Source organism: Cyprinodon tularosa, unplaced genomic scaffold (assembly GCF_016077235.1).
Source record: "Cyprinodon tularosa strain WSP-4 unplaced genomic scaffold, ASM1607723v1 ctg198, whole genome shotgun sequence".
Lineage (NCBI taxonomy): Eukaryota > Metazoa > Chordata > Actinopteri > Cyprinodontiformes > Cyprinodontidae > Cyprinodon > Cyprinodon tularosa.
The window spans coordinates 745847-769996 of NW_024038724.1; the positions used below are offsets into that span (position 1 = coordinate 745847).

At 37.2% G+C, this 24150-nt stretch overlaps 1 protein-coding gene across 3 annotated transcripts in view; it reads right to left on the reverse strand.

Moving 5' to 3' along the window:
* The window catches only part of sept4b (septin 4b), a 60677-nt gene that overhangs the window by 13787 nt on the left and 22740 nt on the right, over nucleotides 1–24150 (reverse strand). The window contains exon 1 of one of the 3 annotated variants that reach the window (XM_038284008.1): nucleotides 15388–15435. The exons of 1 other annotated variant lie outside the window; for it this stretch is intronic. In XM_038284008.1, coding sequence (XP_038139936.1) covers nucleotides 15388–15420 — 33 coding nt within the window. In that variant the 5' untranslated portion in view covers nucleotides 15421–15435. Of the gene's footprint in view, nucleotides 1–5061; nucleotides 5236–15387; nucleotides 15436–24150 lie in introns of those variants that run through there. One more of the 3 variants, XM_038284009.1, reaches the window with a different exon arrangement.

Genomic DNA, 24150 nt, shown 5'->3' on the forward strand with positions numbered 1-24150 from the left:
TCAGGTTACTGAGACAGGCATTACAGAGAGCTGCTAGAGCATTTATTTTCCTTCAACCAACAAGGTATCTTTAAGCCACCAGTGGGGACTTGATCAGCAGTTACCAGGTTTAGCCCCCATAAAAGCAACTGGTAACACTGCACTGTCGCCAAATTAAACACTAACTAGTGTCTTAAAATGTGAAAGCAGGCCACTTTGAACCATCAGACTGAAAAATGGGTTCTGTGCTTTAGATGGAAAATAATAACTGCCAGTATTCCCCTTAAATTTATACAAATATCTGATATACATGGGTAATATTTTTATGCAGAACTATGTAATTATAGTTTTATTGTCAGTTAACAAAAAAGAACAATCTTTCCATCATAAGTCAAGTAGTTAATCATGATAATAACTTTTAAGAAAAAATGTGTAAAACATAATTAGATATAAGCAATAAACAATCATGGCTTAAGTAAATGTTGGACTCCTCTCCAGTGCCTGCCTTCATGCCGCCTCTCCATTAGCCCAGTGTGTAATAAAGTAGTGAAAAAGCTCCGCTACAGGTGATACTTTATCAAAGTCATAAGTCGATAAATCGAACGCAGGTTGGAAACAGGAACATTGAAAAAATATTGCAATTAGGGCTGACAAAGTTATCATGTAACTTTGCCTTGTCAATAATCTGATACTCTGCTGGGATGATAAGTTGGTCTAAGGGGGGAAATTCAGGCCACTGATGTTAGAACACAAAAGCTTCTCACCATGCATGGTGGATTCAAACCCACAAACCCACTATCCACAGACTATACACGAAGCGCAAAGAAAAAGGTGGAGACCCAATGAGGCACCAAACACCCCAACCCCAAGAATACATCAGGAAGATGGAAGAGAAGGAACTGGAGGAGTCATCATGGGAGGAAAAAAACGTGCATGGGATATACCAGAAAGATGAAGAGACCAAATCCTACTGATTAATAGAGGGGGCCGGGCTGAAGGACAGCCCAGAAGAACTGATCATGGCAGCAGATGAGCAGGCCTTAAACACCAGAGCAATACAGACCCAGATCTACCACACTAGGAAATATTCCAGATACAGGCCATGAAAAGAGGCCCTAGAAACAATCAAGCATCTCAGAGCCGGGTGTAGGATACAGATAATTAAACATCATAACCAAGTGACTGGTATAGTGTACAGAAACGTCTGTGTAGAATACAAACTGGAGACAAACAAGCCAAAATGGAGTCATCCCCCAAGGTGGTGGAGAGCGACAGAGCTATGATCCTGTGTGGAAAGAGACTAAATGGTTGTGGTCAACCAACCAGACATTGTGATCGTTGATAAGCAGCAGAGGACAGGTGTAGTGATGGGTGTGGCCATCCTAAATAATGGAAACATCGCGAAAACAATAAAAAAACAAGACATGACCAGAGTTAGTTGGGATGAAGAAGCCACCTGACCAAGAGCACAAACGGCTGGTGAGAGCATTTTTATATTCTAGAACATATATAGTACATGTTCTCTAACATATATTACATATTCTAATGAAATAATACAAATTTTTCTGAAATTGCATTTCAATCTTAGAAAAGAGTGTGACCAGACCAAAGCCACTAGGAGGGATATTTGAATAGTGTCAAAAAATAAAGTTGGTATCATGTGTGCTGCAGAAAAATCAGTTCACAAGAATATCATTAACTTGATCTTAGTGGAGAGGTGTGCGAGTCAAATTCAGGTAAACTATGCCAACACAGAGAAAAATGCTTTATTATTAAGATAGAAAATTAAAACTATTTATCTTTGCTCTCAAAAGCTTCAAAATGTGATAGAATAATATCCTTTATTCGAAACTTTAAAAACACTCATCAATAAAGATAAAATAAAACTAGGAGAAAACTATGACACTGATTCAAGAAGAACGTCTACCTAAAAAGAGTCTCATCCGCGTTCTGAACCCATTAATATTTATATAACTGGTTGGTTTATCTCAGGTTGTTAATGGAAAAAAAGCTGAATAAACTCCAGACCAGGCGACACCACAGCTGCACCAAGCATGGCTTTTACATAACATCAGGTCTACAGGCAAACCATGTGACTTTTTAAATCCTCTGAAGCACAACAGCTGCAGAACTTGTTTATGACAAATCATCTTTTTTATACAGTAAGTAAGCTTAAGTCCGTCTGACCTTAAAGACTTCCTAACATTACTTTAAAAAGCTTTAAACACTTCCTCAAATTACCCAGCACTGTTTAAGGACTTCCCCACATTATTTAAATGCAACTCTTGATTTTTTTTCCCCCCCTTTGGCCAAAAATAAAGAGAGAAAATGAAACGATGGTATGTGGACAAAATCATTTGGCTCTGGCAGAGACGTATCTGACTTCAGCAAAGGCTTCTCTGGCATTTCCTGGGATACTGATAAAACAGCACTTAAGATGTTTAACACAGACACAGAGTAACAGAGTAGGGCTGTTTAAAACCATTCACACTCCTTCAAATTATTCATTTCTGTCACTTTACAATTACAGATTCCAACACTATTTACTGGAGTTTAATGCAAGAGATCGTGACAATGAACAAAGTAACTAGGAAATTGAGGAAAGTATGACAACTGCAAGCCCACTGAAACATGGTGGCTTTTCATGGTAGGGGGCGACATTGTGTTAGAGACTTCAAAAGATTTGAGACAGGAAAATAACATTAAACATGCAGTCAAAATCTATAGTAAAAAGGTTTATAGTTTATGTACAAGTACATCCAGACATGCCAGCAGCTGTAATCAGTAGGGAGACTGCAAGCTATTGATACAGGGAAGCTAAATCCAAATGCACACCACACTTTTCAGATTATTTGTAAAATCTTTAAAATACACATAGTTTTCTTCAATGTAACAATTATGTACTATTTTTGTTAGCCAATCTCATAAGATCCTAGCAAAAACTGTTGATGATTGTGCTTATAAAATGGCATAAACTGAAAAAGTCCAACGGCTATGAATGTACTCATAAGTTACTGAAAGGTATTTTTAATTAACTCCCTGTTGACACTAATTGTCTCGCTTGTCTTAAATAGAGGGAAGCAAAGCAGCCATCTGAACAAAGTGCTTTCTGTTGTATAAACACTCCAGATAAATTAATTTAATCATTTTTAATTAATTTTAAAAGCTCTCCTAGAGGTAGGTGATGGGCTTCAGCTAAACTAATGAAGAAAGTTATGGACCCTGTAGTTAACTCTTTTAAAATACACTATGAGAAAGAAAAAGTCACTGAAGGTCAAGCAGAAGTGGGAGATGCCTTCCGCTGGGGTTAAGGCCTACAAGCCAAACCCCAGTTGCCTTAGAGAAACAATTGCAGGACATGCAACCCAGCAGAACATAAACAAGTTGCATGACTGAATACTCTTGCTTTGTTACTCTTGGATCATATTGGTGTGTTTGGCTGACACGGTACTACTGATGGATGAAGATTTGTTACACTACATACGGCTCTCATGGGAGAAACCCTCTTCAAATGCTCCCTATGCGACATGGGAAATGTAATCAGAAGCTGCCAGAACTCATAAAGAAGCCATATAGCATGTTGTTATTGATCTATTGTGATGAAAGCATGGGAGGATATGCATTCAGCAAAGCTGTTCATCAACTGACAGTTACTCAAATAATTTCACTAGGAAACTTTTACAACTTTTAGTAAAGAATTATACATGACTATAAGATGTTATAAGAGATAATGAGAAAATCAAGTATGCAGGCAGGATTTGTACATTTTCATGCATGTATAAAAAAACTAAAACGCTTTCGCACTAAAAACAGAAGTCTATGTGTATTATTCTCCTTTAAACTGAATACCAGTGAGGGTTCCCTTGTGATGAGGCCAATAACAGGTGGTGAAGTGTGCCATGTGCGCTCTGTGTGAATACTGTGGTTGTTTGGATAGTAATAGCAGCGCTCTGTGTGAAGCTGGCTCAGTACAGAGAGAGGAGGAGACAGAGATGACCAAAATAACCCCTCTTCTAACACTGTTCCACAGCTATAGATCTCCAATGATAACAACTACAACTCCATAACTTTGGATCCGTGGCACCCACAGTGTGTTAGATATTAATTTAATAAATCTTTTATTTGTTTCGTGAAATTTATTGATTGCAATGTTGAATTCTGTTGCACAGTAAAATAAAGCTTAAATTTATAATAATACACTTTAAAAGTAATAGTATTATGACTTAAAGGAGGTTTTAGTGTATTTTATGGGGAAATGAATGGGCGTTCTTGTAATATTTAGCGGAGGACAGCAAGTTTGGAGATTGCTACCTTAGATAAAACAATTAAATTAAATTGAATGGTTAAAACTGTATTCATATTGTAGCGATGTAAAAACTTATCTGATTAATACTTTTGTGTTTTAACTTTTTTCCCCGATTTGGCTTAAATTAAGATAAGCAAAAGCCTGTAAAAAAGAGCAAAAGCATGAACTTATAGATAAGAAAACATTTCAAGATGCATAGACAATCTGACTGTTGAGCACAACAGGAATGCAATCAGGTCCTTAATTAAAAATAATTGCAAGAGTGTTTAGCTGTATGGACATTAAACTTGGTCTTTATTTTCTGTGACATTAACTGCAACAACATACACTTCCTTACAGTCAGAGCCACACAAACAGCAATAGAGTCTGATAAAAAAATATATAGCACACAATATTTGTAGTAATTTATATTGATAAACATAGATTTTATTTATATTTCTATGCAAAATGTAAAGAGAAAAACAACCTGTCCCAATATAATATTTGTTTTGGGGATTTGGAAACATTATCAATTGGAATTGAAATCACAATCGTCATCACAGCATTTCAGAAACTTTATAACTGCCTGCTCACACCAGGAAGGCTGGAGACACCTCTTTAAATGCTGGAAATTGTTGTTTTTTCAGAGAAATCCCAACTGTCTAAAATGCAGATCAGCAGATCGAAGTTTATCTAAAAAACTTTATTGATGCATGTCTAAAAAACAACAATCACACGGATCCAATACCACTAGACATAATCAGAAGTGTTAGGAAAAAGAAAGAAGCAGCACATACCTCTGCATTACTGTTGGTCTCCAAATTCATTTCCAGAATATCCCTTAAAAAGGGAAGAAATATCCTTGAGTTTCACCCTCAGAAAACCGTAGACAACCCCTCTCGATCCCTCAGTCTATAAGAGCTCAGCCTAACAAAAGCACATCTACTTCTCTCTCCTCAGTCAATGGCGTCCAATACTTTCTTTACTACCCCCCATCGCACCCCACCCCAACACACACACACACCCCCACGCGCTTAGTGTGGGGCCTTTTTACCCCAGACAGGTACAGCTTCAGTTTCTACCACCCTAAATCTAAAGTGGAGCTCCACCCTGTTTTTCTGTTTTGTCCAATCTTGTGCTCATATGCAGACGAGCTGCAGCAAATCAAGCATGAGTGATCATTCTCAGTTGAACAGGGTGGGGGCAAGTGTGCTGGGACACCACAAACATCTGCCCATTCATCTGGATTTACCCCTCCTATACCCTTATTCCATAAATGAAATACACAAACTGTAGCTTCATCACTAGCAAATCCTTAATAGATGGAAAAATGATGATTAATGCCTCAATTAGAGATACAAAATCTGAATTTAGGATATAGTTAAAGATATAGTTCAGCAGCAAAATTAATGTAATCATAACTTCTTACAGCTCAGAGCTCTCTGTACGAGCGACACAACGGGACAAGATGTGCATCTTTGCGAGTGTATGTCCATAGAGGGAGAGAAGTTTGAAACATTTATGCTGCAAATCTTTTTATCCAAAGCACACTTTCTTCCAACACACATAGACACACATGCAGACTTAAGTAGGCCAAAGCACAAAGCTTCTCTGTTAATCTTGGTTAATATGTGAGCTCTGAAAATCTTGTAATACACTCTTATATGCTTTCTTTAATAATTACAGTTTTATCAATTAAGCACTGCAATTCATTTGACAGTCACAAAGCCTTATATCGATGTGATACATATCTGCATAAGTGTGCTTTTTGATTTAACCAAAAGTAACTTGAAGATGAAGCACAGACTTTGAAATAGGAGACATATATAGCTGGAAAGGCTCGGCTTGTGTCTGGGCTAAGATTCAATCTCATCGTTCTACTGCTGAGGATAAACAAGGGCTGAACTCTGCTGAGAATTCATTTTCTGCCTGTGGAAAGAGAATTGCACAACATGATCCCAATCTTAATAGTCCTCAACCAACTTATTGTACAATAATGGGTACCAGAAGTAGTGGAAGACTGAAAGTAACACAAAAAGCACTCAGTAAACATATGCTTGTTTGACAAAACCACACAGTCGGTAAATCCCCCGTTTAAACGTGTCAGAATAAGATGCTGAATAAATAGCATAAGCCAACAGAAGGGAGACATTACTTCCTGCAAGAAAAGATGCTGTCTGGGGAGAAAGCTGTTGGTCTGCTCTAATCTTCTCAGGCTGGATCGTGACAGTGATTACTAAGGAGTGGGCTGACAGAGCCCATGGGATGGATGGCTTATGGTAGACAAGCTGTATGCCAACAGTAACCTGTGTACAGGAGGAGCTTATTCACTAAACAGTAACACAAAGACCAACCTAAGCGATCAAAGTGGCCATTATAAGGGGTAGTGTTTTGTTACTGCACTTTATACTGCAATAAAATGTGATAATATTGCTATTTCTTTGATTTTATGACACAATTCCACTGGTCTTTTAGCCTCATGAGACTATCCTGATCTTGCGAGCTTTCAAGATTTCACTCGCTAATCAGTCTGGAGACTCTCCGTTGATGAAAATTTGGTGCCGTTCACCAAACGAACGTCCAATCAGCGTTGGCTTTGAGGCGGGTTGAGGTGTGACGCAACGAGAAGCTCGACAGTCTAAAGAACATGGCAGCTTCAGCCAATGAAACTAGCGTTAGCGTGGCTATCTAGCAAGTTTTATCGGAATTACACTGTATTTCTTCACTGAAAGAAGAGCAAAACACTGCTCTGGAGGCTTTTCTCAGAGGAAAAGATGTTTTTGCTCTTCTCCCGACTGGTTTCGGCAAGAGTTTGATCTTTCAATTGGCTCCTCTTCGTCGTCGCTCTGTTACGTCATATGCTTCGTTGATCTGATTGGTTTATTTGGCCCGTCTATCACCAACATAGGTCAATCAGCTAACCAGTATTTTCGCCCCTTCCCAAAATTACTTCTACGGAAGGTTTCCAGATGGATATTGCGAGCAAATCCATCTGGCGGAGTCAGGTTACTGGTCTTTAGAATCTTGACTGAAAAAACTGGTTAAAAATACATCGATCATTGGCAGTGCATATAAAGAAAAAGCAATGCAGCAGAATGCTTACACAAGTTGCATTTGTCATACTTGAACTAAACCATTCAATCAAATATAGCTTCTGAGGAGTTCTTTATGATTCCCGTATTGCATTGATGCTGCAATGACAACTTTGGTTTGTTATATTGTGCAGCAACATTGATCATATCTACATCAAAGGCAGCTGCTATTCAAAGAAAATTGGAGATGAGTAAAAGGACAGATGATAACTGATAAATTACCTGTGCATTACACATAATGTGATCAGGGAACACAAAAGCAGCATCAACAGTAGAGGGGGGACAGTGCCACCTGCTGCTTATGACAGTTAAAGGCTTCACTGTCTTGCAAAGGTACGGTGAAGTCATACAGGGTAATGTATATCCATATGCCTACATTTAATACATATTCTTGACTTCTATAAGCATGGAGGGTCAGAGAGGAAATGCTGTCAAAGTGCTGCTCAGGTGAGACAGGAGAAGTTTTATTTATTTAGAAACTTTGATGGTTGTGAAACTTTTGATTTTGGTGTGAGCTGTGGTTGCTGATACTTTCTAGCAGTATACGCTAAGACACTTTGAAGCAGATACCGCCATCTCTGCAGGAACATAAATATTGTCCCACAATGGCAAGGAACCAGGAGCTGCTGGATTTGCTGAACTTACACTTCCTACACTTCCTCCTCCATTCAATTAAGGATCTTTATCTGAGACCAAGAGATTCCTGTTAGAAGCGAACTGAAATTGTTTCTCACTTTGTTTTTTAAAGCCCCCTTAAAAAGGCGTATTCATGCAGCTCTGGCAAGGAGGGGTTTCCACTGGAAGACCTGCAGAAAGGGAAAGCTTTTCTAGATCACAAGCAAGGAATTCCATTGTTTAATTTCTTTTTATCTCTTCTCATACTTGGAATATTTCTCCCTAGGCAGGGCGGCTTGCAGAAGTTTACACATCCCTTGAACCTTTACACATTTTGTCACAGAATAGCTACAAAGATCAGTGTCCATTTCAAGTGAAAGGCCAACACTAAAAGTATAACGTTTTTAAAGTTGAAAAGAAAGGATGAAGTTTAAAAAGAAAAATTTACATTTTAAGGCATTTGCAGTGAAACGATCTGATTAAATACTTTATAAAATCAGATTTTAGTGTAATTACACCTGCAAGTCTTTTGTGTCCATCAGCATTGCGAAAATATTTTGCAAAATTCCTCTTTGCAAAATAGATCAGCCTCAGTCAGATTGGATGAATTAGGTCTAAAAACATCTTTTTGAATTTTCCTTATGTAATTTAGGTTTAGACTTTGACTAGACTACACATAAAACCTTGTGCTGGGTTCCCACAGCAAGATAATCGTCCAGATTTCTGTCCTGACCTTGCCCTTCCTAGAGGCCTTGGTTATTGTGACGGCTCTTTAGATAATCTAATGAGGTACTTCTGCCATGTGTGAAATGTTAAGAATAATCTGGTTTGCTTGGAAGGACGCTTGAAGCGCTACAACCTGAAATCTGGGATATCCCATATGTTGATACAGTATCTTGCTATGCATGGTGTTCCCCAGACACAGACACCCCCTATTGAATTGAATGTTTTACCAATCAGCTGCATAACTAAAAGTTTGCCAAAATGATTTTTCCACCCAAACAATATAGCTCCTCCAGAGTTCCCTCCTCCTGCCAGGCCAGTGAATTTAGGAGTACAGAGATGTCTGTAGGTTGCAGCTGTGCCATACCCCCCCTTCAGGTGATGGACAGAGAAAGTCAAAACAGGGATATTAAAAACATAGTTTTGCTAGGCCTGCCGAGTTCCTTAGTCCTAATGATGCTGTTTGTTTACTGATTTTTTATTTAAACTCTTTTCTTAACTCTGAGGCCCTTGAATCATTTCTATTGAACTTTACAACTAAGCACTACTTTGTGTTTTTTCCCCATAAATCCCACTAAGATGTATTAAGGTGTATGGCTGTAATGGAAGAAAATGTGAAAAACTTCAAACTGTATAAGAAAAGGCCAGTACAATATTCAGAAAACATAATAAGCAATACGATTTGTGAATTTTGTGATGGCAAGGTCAATGCAGAAGCATCAATGTGTTCCTGTTTTGGTTCATAACAAACATTGGTATTCTCTGGTTAAGCCGTCTTAAACATTTCAACCCAAACAAAATCTTAAATATAGATATTCACTGTTTTGGAAAGGAAAAAAGTTTCTAAATGGCGTCACCAACTTATCTTCTTAAGCTTCTGAATTACACAAGAAGCGTCAGCAAATTTTGCAGGGATTGAGAGCCTAAACATATGCCACTCTGATATTTAGCTCACACTTACTCCAGCCCAGGCAGTTCTTCACTGCTTGTTTATTAAGTACAGTGTTACCTCCATAATGATAATATTTGGGATATATTCTGCAGCCCTATTATAAATACATTTTGCAATGGACTGCAGCTGAACTCATTGTTTATCTGTGGTTTAACCAGCCTTTATGCACACAAACCAGGAGAGCTCACGCCAGCCTGCAGAGACCATGATTTCCAGCTGGCTGAAAATATGTTTCAGGATCAGTTGAGAAAAACATTTTTTTTTCACATTTGCTTAATTCATGCTAGGAGGGCAGAGATAATTCAAAGAGGCCAAAACAGAAAAAAAAGACAGCCGTTCTATTTAAGGGTGTTTGTGTATCCTTGTTGAATATCTTAAATATCTTGAGAAATCTGAGCTGCATCATTAGCACTATCATGAAGGGTATAGCCTGTATAGATTAAGCATTAACTGCTTGAAATTCATAGTAGATCTAGAGCTTCATATAAAGCAGCAACAAACCAAATTACGCTTTAAAAGCAACAAAAACAATCCTGGCTTCCCATGAACTGTGTAACTGCCCTTTATTCTACTACCTTGGCAGAGACCTGGAGATTTTAATGAGTCACGCTGTTTATTCTCAGCCATTATCTAGACTGGAAACCAGAAACAGACTTCCATATATCTAAACAAACGGCTGCTGAATCATGAAGAAAACCGCAGGTCAGACTCTATGACCAGGGTGCAGAAAACGACTAGGGAATATTCCTTCAGATTGGTATGAGGTCAAGCAAACACCTGTGAAACAAAAGGCGACCAGCAATCCCCACATCTGCTGGGTGGTGCACTCCATTTGCCCTGGTGAGAGGAAGTCGGTGGGTTGGTGTGTGGCCCTGCTGTTGCTGCTACGGTAAATTCCAGTCTGTCTCGCTCCCACATTACACGAACACAAAACCCCTTCGTGTGATTTTTGGCTCGTGCTGAGTCTTATCACAACACTGCTGAAGTCTGAAGTGGAAGCCACAGATCAGTAGAGACACAGCTGCATTGTGTCCCCAACCCATTCAATGAGAGAAATTATATCATTGTCTTGACAGAGTCTTCTGCATTACCAAAGGTGGCAGTTAATGGAAACCAAAACCAAGAAAGCTATTCTCAGATGCTTTTTTGACAACGATAAAAAACACACACTGTGTTTACCCAAAATAATCAGCAGTATTGTGGGACAATGATGTTTAATAAGAACAATAACAATACCGGATGAAAGCTAGCCTGAAGCAAAAGTTAGAAATACCATATAAATGCTCAAAAGGTACAAATTCAATTAGTGTGAATGGTGACTTTTTAAACAGGAAGATTTCTGTTTAACACTTTTAAGTCGATAAGTTGATTATTTTCAATGAATGCAGGCTATAAATAGGGTTCAGTTCTAATGGAGTTGGAAACGTAAACATTGGTCTTGTTAAGAAGAAAATGTTCCATGTATTTAAAGCCTACTAACCATGTATAATTTATAGCGGCTAAAAAGACAATTCAGTTTAACATCAGCTCAAATCTTTTATTTAAAGAAACAGTTTCAATGAGATTCATTCCCATAAACAGCAGCAGAAAAATATCTAGAACACTACCAAACAATCTATTATGTTTTATGATTTATGGTTCTAATAGCAGACCAATAGTTCAGCTGGCCGAGTTTTAGCCGACATCAGCGTCTTTTCCTACTAGCAATATCAGCCAATATGTGCAAATGTTGGCCGGTTCATTAGAGCAGTGGCTCCCCATTGATGGGGTGTACCCCCTAGGTGTGGCACAGTTGTAATTGCGGGTCGTATGTGTGTTAGCCCTTTAAAGCCAAGTGTATCATATTTGATACATGAGTTTTTCTGACTTCTGCATCATCAGTATGATGTTTTTGATACACTAACTTAAACATTTAGACACATGTAGTGAACAGAAAATGTATAAAAGATTATACAGAATCGCCTAATGTATCAAATTTGATGCAAATAAATGATCTATTTTAACTTATACAAGATTTTTCAGAAAGTTCAATAACATTCTAATTTTGAAAAATTTGAATGTTCTTTCAATTATTTCATGGTTCAGGCTTTAAAGGGTTAGGATTATTCTCACTGATGACGTGTGAATCTGCTAAAAACTAATAAAACCTGCCTGTTGTGTGTCAGGACTAATGTTTTCCCAAGTAGTTCATCTAATTGGAACAGTTAGGATAAAAGCTATTGGAGGGGAGTGACGGCCTTGTGGTTAGGGCATACAGCTTGGTTCTGAGTTCAAACTCAAGTCGCACAGACTGCCACTCTGGGTCCCTGAGCAAAGACCCTTAACCCCACACTGCTCCCCTGGCTCCACACAATGGCAGCCCACTGCTCCCAAAGGGGATGAGTTAAATGCAGAGAGTTAATTTCGATGCTCTGCACTTATGACACTGTATGACAAGGACAATAAAAGCTAAAAGGTGTCCTTGATCTAAGAACATGGTGTGATATTTTGATAAGGCTGGAGCCACGGATGTCTCCTCATCTGCAAACGTTTATAAAGAAATGCTATGGCATACTGGAGCTGTATAAAATGCTTTTCTAACTGTGATTCAAGGCCACTTCACGTGATGTGAGCCTGGTTGGTAAGCGCTGCCCTCTATAACCATAAAACAACTTCTCTGGACTGAGTAAGATTACAATTTCTGTCAAAATCTGTTGTCATGTTTCATGGTTATTAATCCAGATGCATTATGAAGTGCTATTTACAGATTTTGTCCCAAATGATCTCTTCTCAGGAAAGAGACAGAAAGCTTACAGGTGTAAATAAACACCTTTCTGTAAGATGTGGTTGATATAAATTGAATGAATTACCCATATTGAGTTTTTTTTTTTTTTTTTTGAAAGCAGTGTTGAATTCTGTAACACATTAAACAGCTACACTTAAAATAATCCCACCTAAAAGGTGATAGTTTTATTGATTAAAAGTAGATTGTAGTTTATATTATTGCAATATTTGGTTTACCGCTGTGGACTTTTCTTTGTTGAATTGTTGTAAAGGGTGTAGGGGGGTTAGAGAATGAGAGGGAATGAAAACTTTCTGGGAAACAAAAGGCAGGGGAACAGCAAGAAAGTCTGGGTTTTTTCAGCAGCTATGGCTAGAGATCATGTGAAGTGTATGCAGTCCCTCTTCCTCTGTTTGCTATTCATAGTTAAGGCTTACGGTAGTTTTATATGTTACTAAAGATTCTGTTTTCAAATATAATTTAAGACTTGTGTTATCATTGTTTAATCATTTAAATGGAGGTAGAAAAAGCAACATAGGCTCCAAAAATAGAAACAACCCCAAAATATCGGCGACACATATCGAGGATCGTTTAGACACTAAGACTCAAAAAGAAAAAGAAAAAAGAAAGAAGAGGATTGGCCATAAAAAGCCTTTATCTCTAGTCCAAACACTGGAACACTCAACATCCTCCTTAAAACCTTTAAGTAAATCAATTTATCAATTATTACATTCAAGGTTGTGTGTTAAAAAGGTTTAACACTAAACCTTTAGATAATACTGAAGCCATCCAAGTGGCTGACTGGTATACATTTGCACTTGTACCATCACAAGAGTCTTCACACAAGCAGCGTTTCCTGAACTGAGAACAAACCAGATATTTTTGTATCAACACCTGAGCATGTGAAAGTCATCCTGTGTAAAATGTTTTCCAAAAAGAACTTCCTCTAAGCTTTTACCACACCCCTTGTTGACTTATGAATAAAGTTTGTCTCAGCTTAGATACAAATGTACAATAAATCACTGTTTTATAAAGAAACCAGTAAAATACTCCTGTTTCATATGGATGCAATACTCTGTCTAAATATGGCCTTGATATCTCAGCTATCTGTTCTGGTTGATTTAGTGTTTAGGGTTTGATCCGTTTGTCTAATGTGCAAAAAGTGTGGACTCCATCACGATATAGATTAATGACATAAATGAGATTCCTGCAAACTGATGGTAAGAACCAATTTAATCATCAACCAAAACCTGAAGGGTCAGCGAGGAAGGGATTACTTGGAGAAGCAGCAAGAGGGTCCATATTTATTCTGAGAGGGGCTACAGATAAGCAAACCTCAGGTGGGACTCCACAAATAAAGTCTTTTTCAACAACTGACATAAAAAAAGGAGAAAATACTCTGGTAAAATTAGACCAATATGTAGCATTTTGCCTCACATGTAAAACATTGTGTGTTGAAGAAAACTACCAGTGGTTGTGAACGTATCATCCTGAGGGTGAAGCTGGTCTGAGTTAAAAGGAAGAGACGAACACAAAACATTAAGAGATGGAATCAACAGAAGATCATTTTCTATTCTTTTAAACCATCAATCCAATTTGATAGTAAGCCATTTTGCAAAGATGAAGAGCAAAAAAAGGTGTGTATATGTGCACAGCTGGTTGCTATATACCTTGAAAGACACTAGGGCTGGGTATTGTTAGGAACCTCACGATTCAATTCTATTTTGATTATTGCTGTTGTGATTCGATCTGATTCGATGCAATGTGATTCAATGCTGATTTTTGAAGCCGTGTGACTCCAGGTGTTTTAAAAGCAGCATGGGATGCCAAGTTGAGCACATGGGCAAAGCAGCCAACATGTAATAGCTCAGTGATATCGACAGCAACTAGCATGTTGGCAGCATTATCTGTAACAACAGCGGCTACTTTTCTGGTTATGCCCCATTGCCTCCATCAACATGTTCACTATGTTGCTCCCTGTGTGACTTCCGTGAAGCGACCTGGTCTGAAGCACATTTTAAACTAATTCCTTGATATGAAATGAGAAGTGATGGCTATGTAGGGGTCAGTGGCTCTCGAAGTCCAGCCATCACAAGTCAGCGCGATTCTTTCAGCAGCCTTTAGCGACTCCAACACACCTCCGTGTACAGTGCCGACAGTGCCCCCGACGGTCAGGGGGTGAATCGATTCTGAGGGGCTCCCGCATCGATTATGAATTTTGCGTGTAATAATTGCGATGTATCGATTCTTCAATTACTTTACCCACCCCTAACAGACACACAGCTATAATTGCAAAGAAGTTCAACAGAGATGAATAAAAAAGCACGTCAGAGTTTTGTACAAAACATCCATCACTTCATTTATATAACTCAAATTCACAACAGATGTTTAGAATAAATAAAATCTGCTCCTCTAAAATATCTTGGGGTTTGTGTTGCAGCATGAACATTTTTTTTTACAAGCTAATGGGGTATGAATATTTTTACAGAGCTCCACCTAATGCTCCACATAATTGTCCCCTTCCTCTTTCTCTCATCTAGTATCCCCTCCCTTCTGAAATCTGCTTCTTCAATCTTGATATCCAAACATAAACACATGCACCACACAAGAGAAGATCAGATGCCTAGCCAACTAGCATATGATGCAGTGACAGTAGCACAAACAGATCAAACGTATGTTGTACTAACAAATGAGCAGGACTCCAGTCACACCTTTGACTCCGTTAAATTAATCTCTCATGACACAACTGCATATTCGTCTTCCAGGAGGTGAAAAAGCCTCTGCACTTACAACTCTAGAATAGCAATGTAAAATGCAGACAGGGCAGATTGTAGGCAAAGTCATTAGCATGGGTTGAGAGGACACAACCGAGGTAAATGACAAAAAGGTGCAAACAGGGAGAGGTTATAGATGCAGAGGCCATGTGTGGTGCTGCTGAATTTCACTACTCATCACAACGCAGATTACATGCTTCACTCACCATACTGCAGATGGTCAGGGCACACACACGCATTCACAAGCCAGAAGAGGATGCCAACCAGCCGTGAGCTGCTCCGGGTCCGTGTGCCGACAGACAGTTTCTGCTTTCAGCTTTAGCGTATTAACCCACAGTCAGTCGTGAGAGCTGCACTAAAAAACAGTGCCTGAGCAGTGGTGACGCAGCTAAACGGCAGAGAGGAACCGAATGAAGAAAGGAAGCAAAGCTTTCAGCTCATAGGACTTGCTTTCACACCTTAAAAAAAGCAGTTAAAGATGTACAATTAATGAGAGTCAAATAACAGAACCTGCATCTGAATCAGTGTGCTCTAGGAGGGCTACGCTAGACTAGGGCTGAGTATTTTCACAAGTCCTGAATAGATTCGATTTTGATTTATACAGTTCTAAATCGATTAATTTCAATTCCATCTGTTTTTACAATAATGAAAGTGGTTCAACTGTGTTTCCAGATACTCATGTATTTTATTTTTTCCTGTCATATTTAACACAAAGTGCTAACTTGTAAATCGGACAGTTTAAGCTTGAGATGTGAACAAAACTGTCTCAAAAGTACAAACTTGTTTGTGAAAAGTGAAGCCTCACTCGAGCAAGCAGACGTGACACAGTGGGGACACAGCAGACATGCATGAGCTGCATTATCATCACTGCACAAACCATATTTGCAACATTGTCTGTAACAACTAAAGGGTGTTTGCTGCTCAGCTCCCCATTCGTTAATGTCTTCAGTCAACCTATTGGCCATATTTGGAGCTGTCTGGCTTGAAGTAATCTTGAGTGCATCTTTCCTGCGCATTTGAATGTGAACGTAACGCGCGTCACTATAAAACTAATCAATCTCATTCCCTAGACATCGATTTTGCAAAAATGTAAAGGAATCGATTTTTTTATCCATCCCTACGCTAGACAAGAAAGAAGCAACTAACTAATTTGCAGTCTGTCTTTAAGTACATGACTTATGTCAGAATTCACTCTGTGAACTTGTATTTGTCCCCCTTTAAAGTAAATTCAGACTGAAAGGGTTCAGAGAACAGAGGAGCAGTGCACAGGTGCTGCTAGACAGACAGCAGATGACGAAGTCTCTCTGTGCTTCAGGCGGGTCCACTGTAGTTTCAGAGTGAGAATATATGGATCTATAAATGGCACTAAACACTGTTGCAAATGGAGTTGCTCATAGTTGTAAAGTAAATTACATGTGTTAATATACGCTTTCACTAAATACCTGTAATAACCTTGCTTTTTACACAGGCAAAAAGTTTAGTTAAAATTTCCTTACAAACAAATAATTTTAAGTTGATTATATTGACCACACAGAACAACTGGAATAAAACAAAAAATTATTAGATTGTTAAAAATAAACGGTTATGAAATATGTGTTTTGCTTTTTACAAGCCAATTAGCTATGACTGTTTAATTAATGTTTAACACATGAATATTGACAATTATGTGCAATAACTGTGGCATTTATTTATTCAAGTAAATATTCCAAAGGAAATTTCAATTAGAGCCACCCAGTATTAACATGGGGAAAAAACATTGGAGGTATAAAGATGGAACTAACTTTTTAATTTTTAAATAGTTTTTGTTCCTGCAGATTATTGCATTCCTCCCCAGCAGCCACCAAGGACTGCAGAGGCCTGTTAATCACCTGTTTATTAGGGCAGGGAAACACCTGAACATGAAAGATCTGAGGAGCAAGTCTGAAAACCATTATTATGGAGGAGTTATATTATTTTTTACATTTTTGTACAGTATTGCCAATACCAGACTGTATTTTACCCAATATCAGTTATTTAAGGTAATAGGTGTTACCAAACTAATTTCAGGAGATGGTTTAAGGGATAAAATCTGTTTATTTCCATAATAATTAGAACGATATTTTAACTTTGTCAGTTTATTTAAGATATAAACGTTGATGTTGCCGTCAGTGCTCAAAAATCTCACTCCAAGCTTAGATCAAAACATGAGAACATCTTTAACTATTGTTATTTATCAGGAGTTATTTAAAAGCTATGATAGGTTTCTAATAACTTGGTGTTTAAATAATGATGAGTACACAGAAACACACACAAAACCCCCCACTGCCAACACTGGGTTTGGCACAGAGTAATATAGTTTGGAGGCAAACCTTTTCTTTTAATCAGTGGATGTTTATTATCTGGCAGGAAACTGGGCATAGCTCAGGAGTTTCAAGATAAAATAAATTCTAATTTGAGGGAATGGATTTTTAATACATATTTTTTCTATTTAAAGAGATGAAAAAAAAAACTGAGTGAAGGAGTTGATTTGGTTGCATTTGGTTGTTTCAGGAACCAACATCATCTCTGAGGACATAAGAGCTCAATGTTTAAGAGCCATGTTGGCAAGAATAAGAAGACAATGACAATGATGGGAAGGACAGAGTGAACCATCTGTGAGGGTTGATGTTGATTAATCTTCTTTAAGCTTTTATTTTTTCCCCCAAAAGGCAAAAATGATCCGGTTTCAGAAATCTGTTTGGCTCAATTATGAAAAAGTATATAAACCACCTTTCTTTATGTAACACACAACGTTAAAAGAACTCTGCCAAGAATAACAACATGTTAATAAAAATCCAAAGCCATTTCTACCCCAATCTGCTTTGACAATGACTGTTTAATGACTGGCTATAATCTTTGTAAATCCTTAAGAAATGGATGTCAGGAACTACAGCAGGGTTGTGTTAGTTTCCTACAGGCCATCTATAAGTTAGAAAAAAGGAGTTCCCGTGTCATTTGCTTTAGGGTTTATGTTCCTTTGAGTCAAGCTGAAAGCTCAAGATGTGCTTTCACTGACTCTCACTCCATTTACCTACCGAGTCAACAGACACATTAGTGAGAAAACCACCATCACCCAGTCAGCAAACAATAATCTGCAGAGACAGATGTGTGACGTACTGTAGGGAAAACCAAGACTATTACACAACAGAGGTACATGAAATAAAACAATTAACCTGCCAGCTTACTCCAGTGTTTGTGATTGTTTGGACGAAATAGTAGATGCATTTTCAGCAGCTTCAAAATCCAGGTAAATATTAAGTAACAGCTTAAAAGAAGATTTGTCCATGACAAAGATGGAGGCAAATGGTTCTATTATGAAAAGCTTGTCTCTAAGTAATATTGATTATTGTAGTATCTGACAAAATAAGACAATTTTTACCACGATTTTCTAGGTTTCTTAACAATAAATAGACTTCCTCATCTAAAAAGCTCTTTGTTTACCAACAATGGTTACTCTGCCAATAATGTAAAAGCATCTGTGGGCCAAGATTTCTGTCACTTATCCTTGAGCTTTTACATGTTCCCACTAATTACTGACATGCATATGCAGGAATATATAGTACTCCTTATAAAGCTATGAGAGTAGTTGGATGCAGCACCTAGGTACAAATGCACGAAATTTATGAAAAATTTCCAATGGATAATACATCTCCCTTGCGAGATTTTCTAAAACAAATCCATGATCTACGACAGTTAATTTCCCACAAATGTGTACAGAACTAATTTTTTAACTATTTCTAGCGTTTATACTGTTGATAAACCGGATTAGTGTAGTTAACCACTGATCAGGTCCGAAATCTAGGTGTAGTGCTGGATTCAGACTTGAACCTCCAAAAGCATTTAAAGACAATTACAAGGTCGGCTTTCTATTACCTGAAGAATATTTCCAGGATTAAAGGACAAATGTCTCAGCGTGATGTGGAAAAACTAATCCATGCGTTTATTTTTAGTCGAATTGATTACTGCAACAGTGTTTTTCACAGGTAAAAAATGGATCAGACAGCTGCAGCTGATCCAGAATGCTGCTGCCCCTGTCCTCACGAAGACTAAGAAAGTAGAGCACACCACCCCAGTTCTAAAGTCCTTACATTGGCTCCCTGTATCTCAGAGAATAGACTTTAAAATACTTCTGTTAGTCTATAAATCCCTGAATTGCTTAGCACCTAAATACATCACAGACTTGCTATCAGTGTATCAACCCTCCAGACCACTCAGGTCTTCTGGCTCCAGCCTCCTCTGCATACCTAGAACCAGAACTAAACATGGAGAAGCAGCATTTAGTTCCTTTGCTCCACTTATCTGGAACAAACTTCCAGAGAACTGTAAAAGTGCGGAAAGCCTGAGTTCCTTTAAATCAAGACTAAAAACAAATTAGTTTAGGATTGCCTTCGACTGTTCTAGTTAAACAGTTCAACTAAAACATCATTAGTTCCACTTTTTTATTTTCTTTAGTCCAACTGTTTTTATTATTTTTTGTTTCTGCATTTATTTAATTTTTTTATTCATATTTTTTTCTACTTACTTTGATTCTGTTTTATTTTCCTATATTTTAATCATGTAAAGCACTTTGCATTGTCTTTGTAATGAATTGTGCTATACAAATAAATTTGCCTTGCCTTAACAAGAGGATTAAAAAAGTGTATAATGCCTTTAGTAGTCTATGTAAAACCTTGTTCTAAATGCAAGTTTTCCAAAAAGCTAAAAACCTTTCTAAATCTAGTATGATCGAAGGTCAAAAGCAGAAACCTGTACGTTAAAAGTAGCAGTCTAAGAAACATAGGAAACCGTTTCATCTGTAGAATCATATTCATAACAACCTGACTTTATTTTTAGATCGATTGTGACACTGAGATAATGTGTAATTTAGTCTAACAATAATCACTTCTACTCCAAAGAGGGTTATTTTAACTTTAGGCTGCTAGCAATTTGTTTAATGCTTCAATGATCAGATAAAAAGACTGGATTTGTAGCTTCATAATGGTGATCACTGAACATCACCAGTCATTTGAACAAATGGACCACTTCTGGTGGCAAGTGGATGTTTCCAGGCTTCTGCAGTTTCTCAGCATGTTTATTCTACGAACTAGAAATACAGCTGTTCATAAGGAAAGGTCATGCATCCTGCCAACGTTCACCACTTTATAAGAGGGAATAAGAGTTCTCTACATTAGGATCTGTTTGGCTGTAACTCGCCCAGGAGGGCAGACTGCAGCACTCAGTGGAACTAAACGCGGTTAACTCAAATGATATTTAACAGGTGTGGTTTGGCTTTTACAGTCTTTCATTCATCACTAAGATTGGTTAAAATGTATGTGAAGCCACAAAAACAAATAGTTTTGTATACCTTTGATTTTTAACATAGGCAATGGAAAGTATATTACAAAGTTAATGAATCAGTCCTCTTTCAGTGTTTACAATCTGACAAATCTGACTGCAAATCCTTTTAAAAATTAAACAAAGCTTGAAGGAAATAAATTATATTTTTAGTCAGCATTTTAATATTAAAAATATAACTCCATGGAGAGAATATTTTAAAAATCTGTCAGGTAAGTTCATTTCAAAGTTGCATTTTATGAATATTTCTTTGAAAAGGTAATACATAAAGGAAAGCAGCAAAAACTGTAATAAAGAGATATTCAAAGGTATAAAGACTAGAGCAAACGAGTCAAAATATATTACAAGCCATTAAAGTATGATTTTTTTTATAACAGAATGTGATGCTCAAAAACACTAAAACAATTACAATAATAGGTATAATAAATCAATAGATTAGTCGAGTAATAAGATAATCGTTAGTTGTAGCCATTGAAGCCAAATGAATTTTGTGATAATTACCCACAGTGGTTCATAATACTTTAGACCAAAGACAACGCTGAAATGCAAGTATGTTTCTCTTCCTATTTTAAAATAGGAGAAAAGCAGTGGGCCAATGAAGCAGTAATACTTTTAGCCCTTTCTGAAAGGAAATATAAAGTTGTACATAAACCCACCTAACAGAGAAGGAATACAGGGAGGGTGAAGGTTTACATACATGATCAGAAATTTGAGAAATGCACTTTTTTTCTCTTCTTCATCAGTTGGGAACAGAAGTCTGATAGCTGACCTTAAAACCAAATTCTCAGGCTAACTCTATTAATAGCTCAGACACCAGTGAGCACAAGACTCAGCAGCCAAGATTGTATGCTGGGCTGTGCTTTAGTCCAGCTCTGGATGGACTGAGCCACTGAATGAAGCATCCCACTCTGTAGTCCTAACACATGACAGTAAAACTTTAGAGAAATACCAAAATGTAGCTTTAATTAAAAAAACTCTAGGTCAAACCTTTGTGTGTGCTTTGGGGGATGACCAAGTAAAATGGAAAAACAAAAACAGAAAAATGGAATTGTGAAATCAAATGTGTTTTCACCCTTAAAGTGTGATTCATTTACTTTGGTCCAAATTAGAATTGTTTCAAAAAGACTAAACTCTGGTGCAATGACAGTTTGAACAAACTAGTCATGAGGCAGACAGTGTTTTGACATTTTATGCATTTCAGCTCCAACACTAACAATGTACTGTTTCTTTGCTCATTAACCCATACCCCAGGAACTTCTACAAACGTTTATTCAGTTTCATGGGGTCTATTTGTACTTAACCAGAGTGACAGTATAATTATTGTGAGGTTATAGGATAATTTCACATTATTAACAACATTGTTTGGTATAAAAGCTTTAATGTGGCATGCATTTACAGTTGTGATTGAAAGCTTACATACCCCACCCCATTAAAGAAAATGATAGATGCACATTCTAATATTAGCAGCTTTTGAAGAGTAACTTTAAAATAGCCAATTCAATAGATGTAATAAAGAGCTGATACAAGTTGATCAAATTATAACAAGAGGACTTTGTGTAGCAACCTTATGTGCCGCAACAGAAGCTACAATCACACATCAACTTCATCATCTTATGCTTTGAAAACGTACATCTGATCATAAAAACAATGAATCTCACTACAATTTTTTTCTATTTCCTTTCAAATAACATAAAACTAAAAAGTTGATAAATAAAAATTTACAATATGATAATTTAGTAAAATAACATATCAACTGATTAATGAAAAAAAAAATGTCCCAGACCAATGACAGTACCTTGCTAATGAACAGTGTACCAACATACCCATCAAAAGCTGAAGAAGTCCGACTGAGCATTCCCTAAACATTACAAAAAACACCCAAATTCAGTGATTGCCTCAGTATTGCTCAACAAAATGTTTTATTATAGAATTTTACAACATAATCTTTATTATAATATACCAAAAATAACTCAATATCATGATTTTTCATTTTTTTCTGTCTTTAATGGAATGCTATGTAAGATTTCTAGTATAACTGTAAATCTAGCCCTTGTATAAATCTCTTTCATTAATTAAGGTCTCACATGACTAGAGACTGATATGCATGCTGATTCCTCTTTGCAAAAACAGCATTAAAATCTTTCATTTTAATTTAGGTCTGGTCTGACGGTCCAATCGCATAGGTGAACATGCTTCATCCAAACTATTTGATTGTACAGCTGGTTGTATGCTTATGGTGCATTCAATTTACTTTGAAACTGGGAAGTCAGAGTGGCCTAATCTCTGAGAAGGTAGAATTCCAGGTCTCTACTTGCGGACATTTATATATGTCCATGTTCCTATATAGTATATGAAAAAAACGAATTCATGGTAGATAAATAATTTAGAACTACTACAAACAGTCAAGGTAGGAATTTTTAACTAATGTATATGTGAATAGCATCCATCTTGAAAGCCGTAGTCGATTATGGTCACGTTGGCCCGACTCTTCTACAAGGAATTTGGACTTTCAAGGGTGTTCCTTTGCTCCTACTCGAGCAAGTATTAAGGGTCGGCATCTTTTTCAAAGGTAAACCTCTCCTAGGGTCTCTAGCAACTGCAAAACTCTTAGCAGCTCTTCTGTTCCTGCTAAAGGAAAGCCTTCACACACAATGATCCTGCCACAGCTATGCTTCAAGAGAAAAAAACCATTACAGTGAAAATCTGAATAAATCTTTTTTTTTTTTTTTTTATTACTACAAAACATTGTAAAAATCACCCACAACATGTCCTCAATTCAACCAGAGGACAACAACTCCTGTCAGGTTTCTGAGATATGTGTTGCAAACTTTAATCATACTGCCAGGAGTGTTTTATGATGACAGATATTTACTTTGCTTTCTCTAAACCACCAGGGCTGGAGCTTTGCTGTCATGGGATGCTGGCTAAACCAAAATATCATTCCCAGAAGTACTCATGTGGTTTTGTTCCCACTGAAAACAATGTCACTACCAAATCCACAGAGCAAAAAGGGCCACATAAGTAATTCTTAGATAAACCTGGTGTCAACACTACATTTCACTGTACGCCTACTTTTATACTCAAAGGCTAAAATATAATAATAATAATAATAAACTAAATTAGATATAGTTGCTTTGTTCTGAAACAAGATTTGACATATTTCACAATTTTCAGATTTTACTGAAACACTTTTACATAATACATCATGAATATGGGCTAAATAAGTAGAAGGTAAAAAGGGATCTATTTTTCTTTAAGAGTTGACCTTTAAAATACTGGCACTTGTCTTGAGCTTTCAAGATGGCAGCCATGTTTACAGGGGAAAATTATCAACTGGGTTGAAGAAGAAAAAAAAACAAAGTTCACACTTTAGCACTTATGTAATCTATCTAATTAGATCACATGTCTAAATATAACCAATGTATTGATCTCACGTGTAAAGACCTAACTACGGTTACCACAACAAGCATTCATTTCTATAAAGTATTTTTAATCTTAACATATCAAAGTTAAATGCATTCCAGCTTCTTTGCAGTGCTCAAAGTATTTTTGGCATCTTCATTAAAATGAAAATACTGATGATCAGCACGATACACACCAGGCTGTAGTTAATGGGT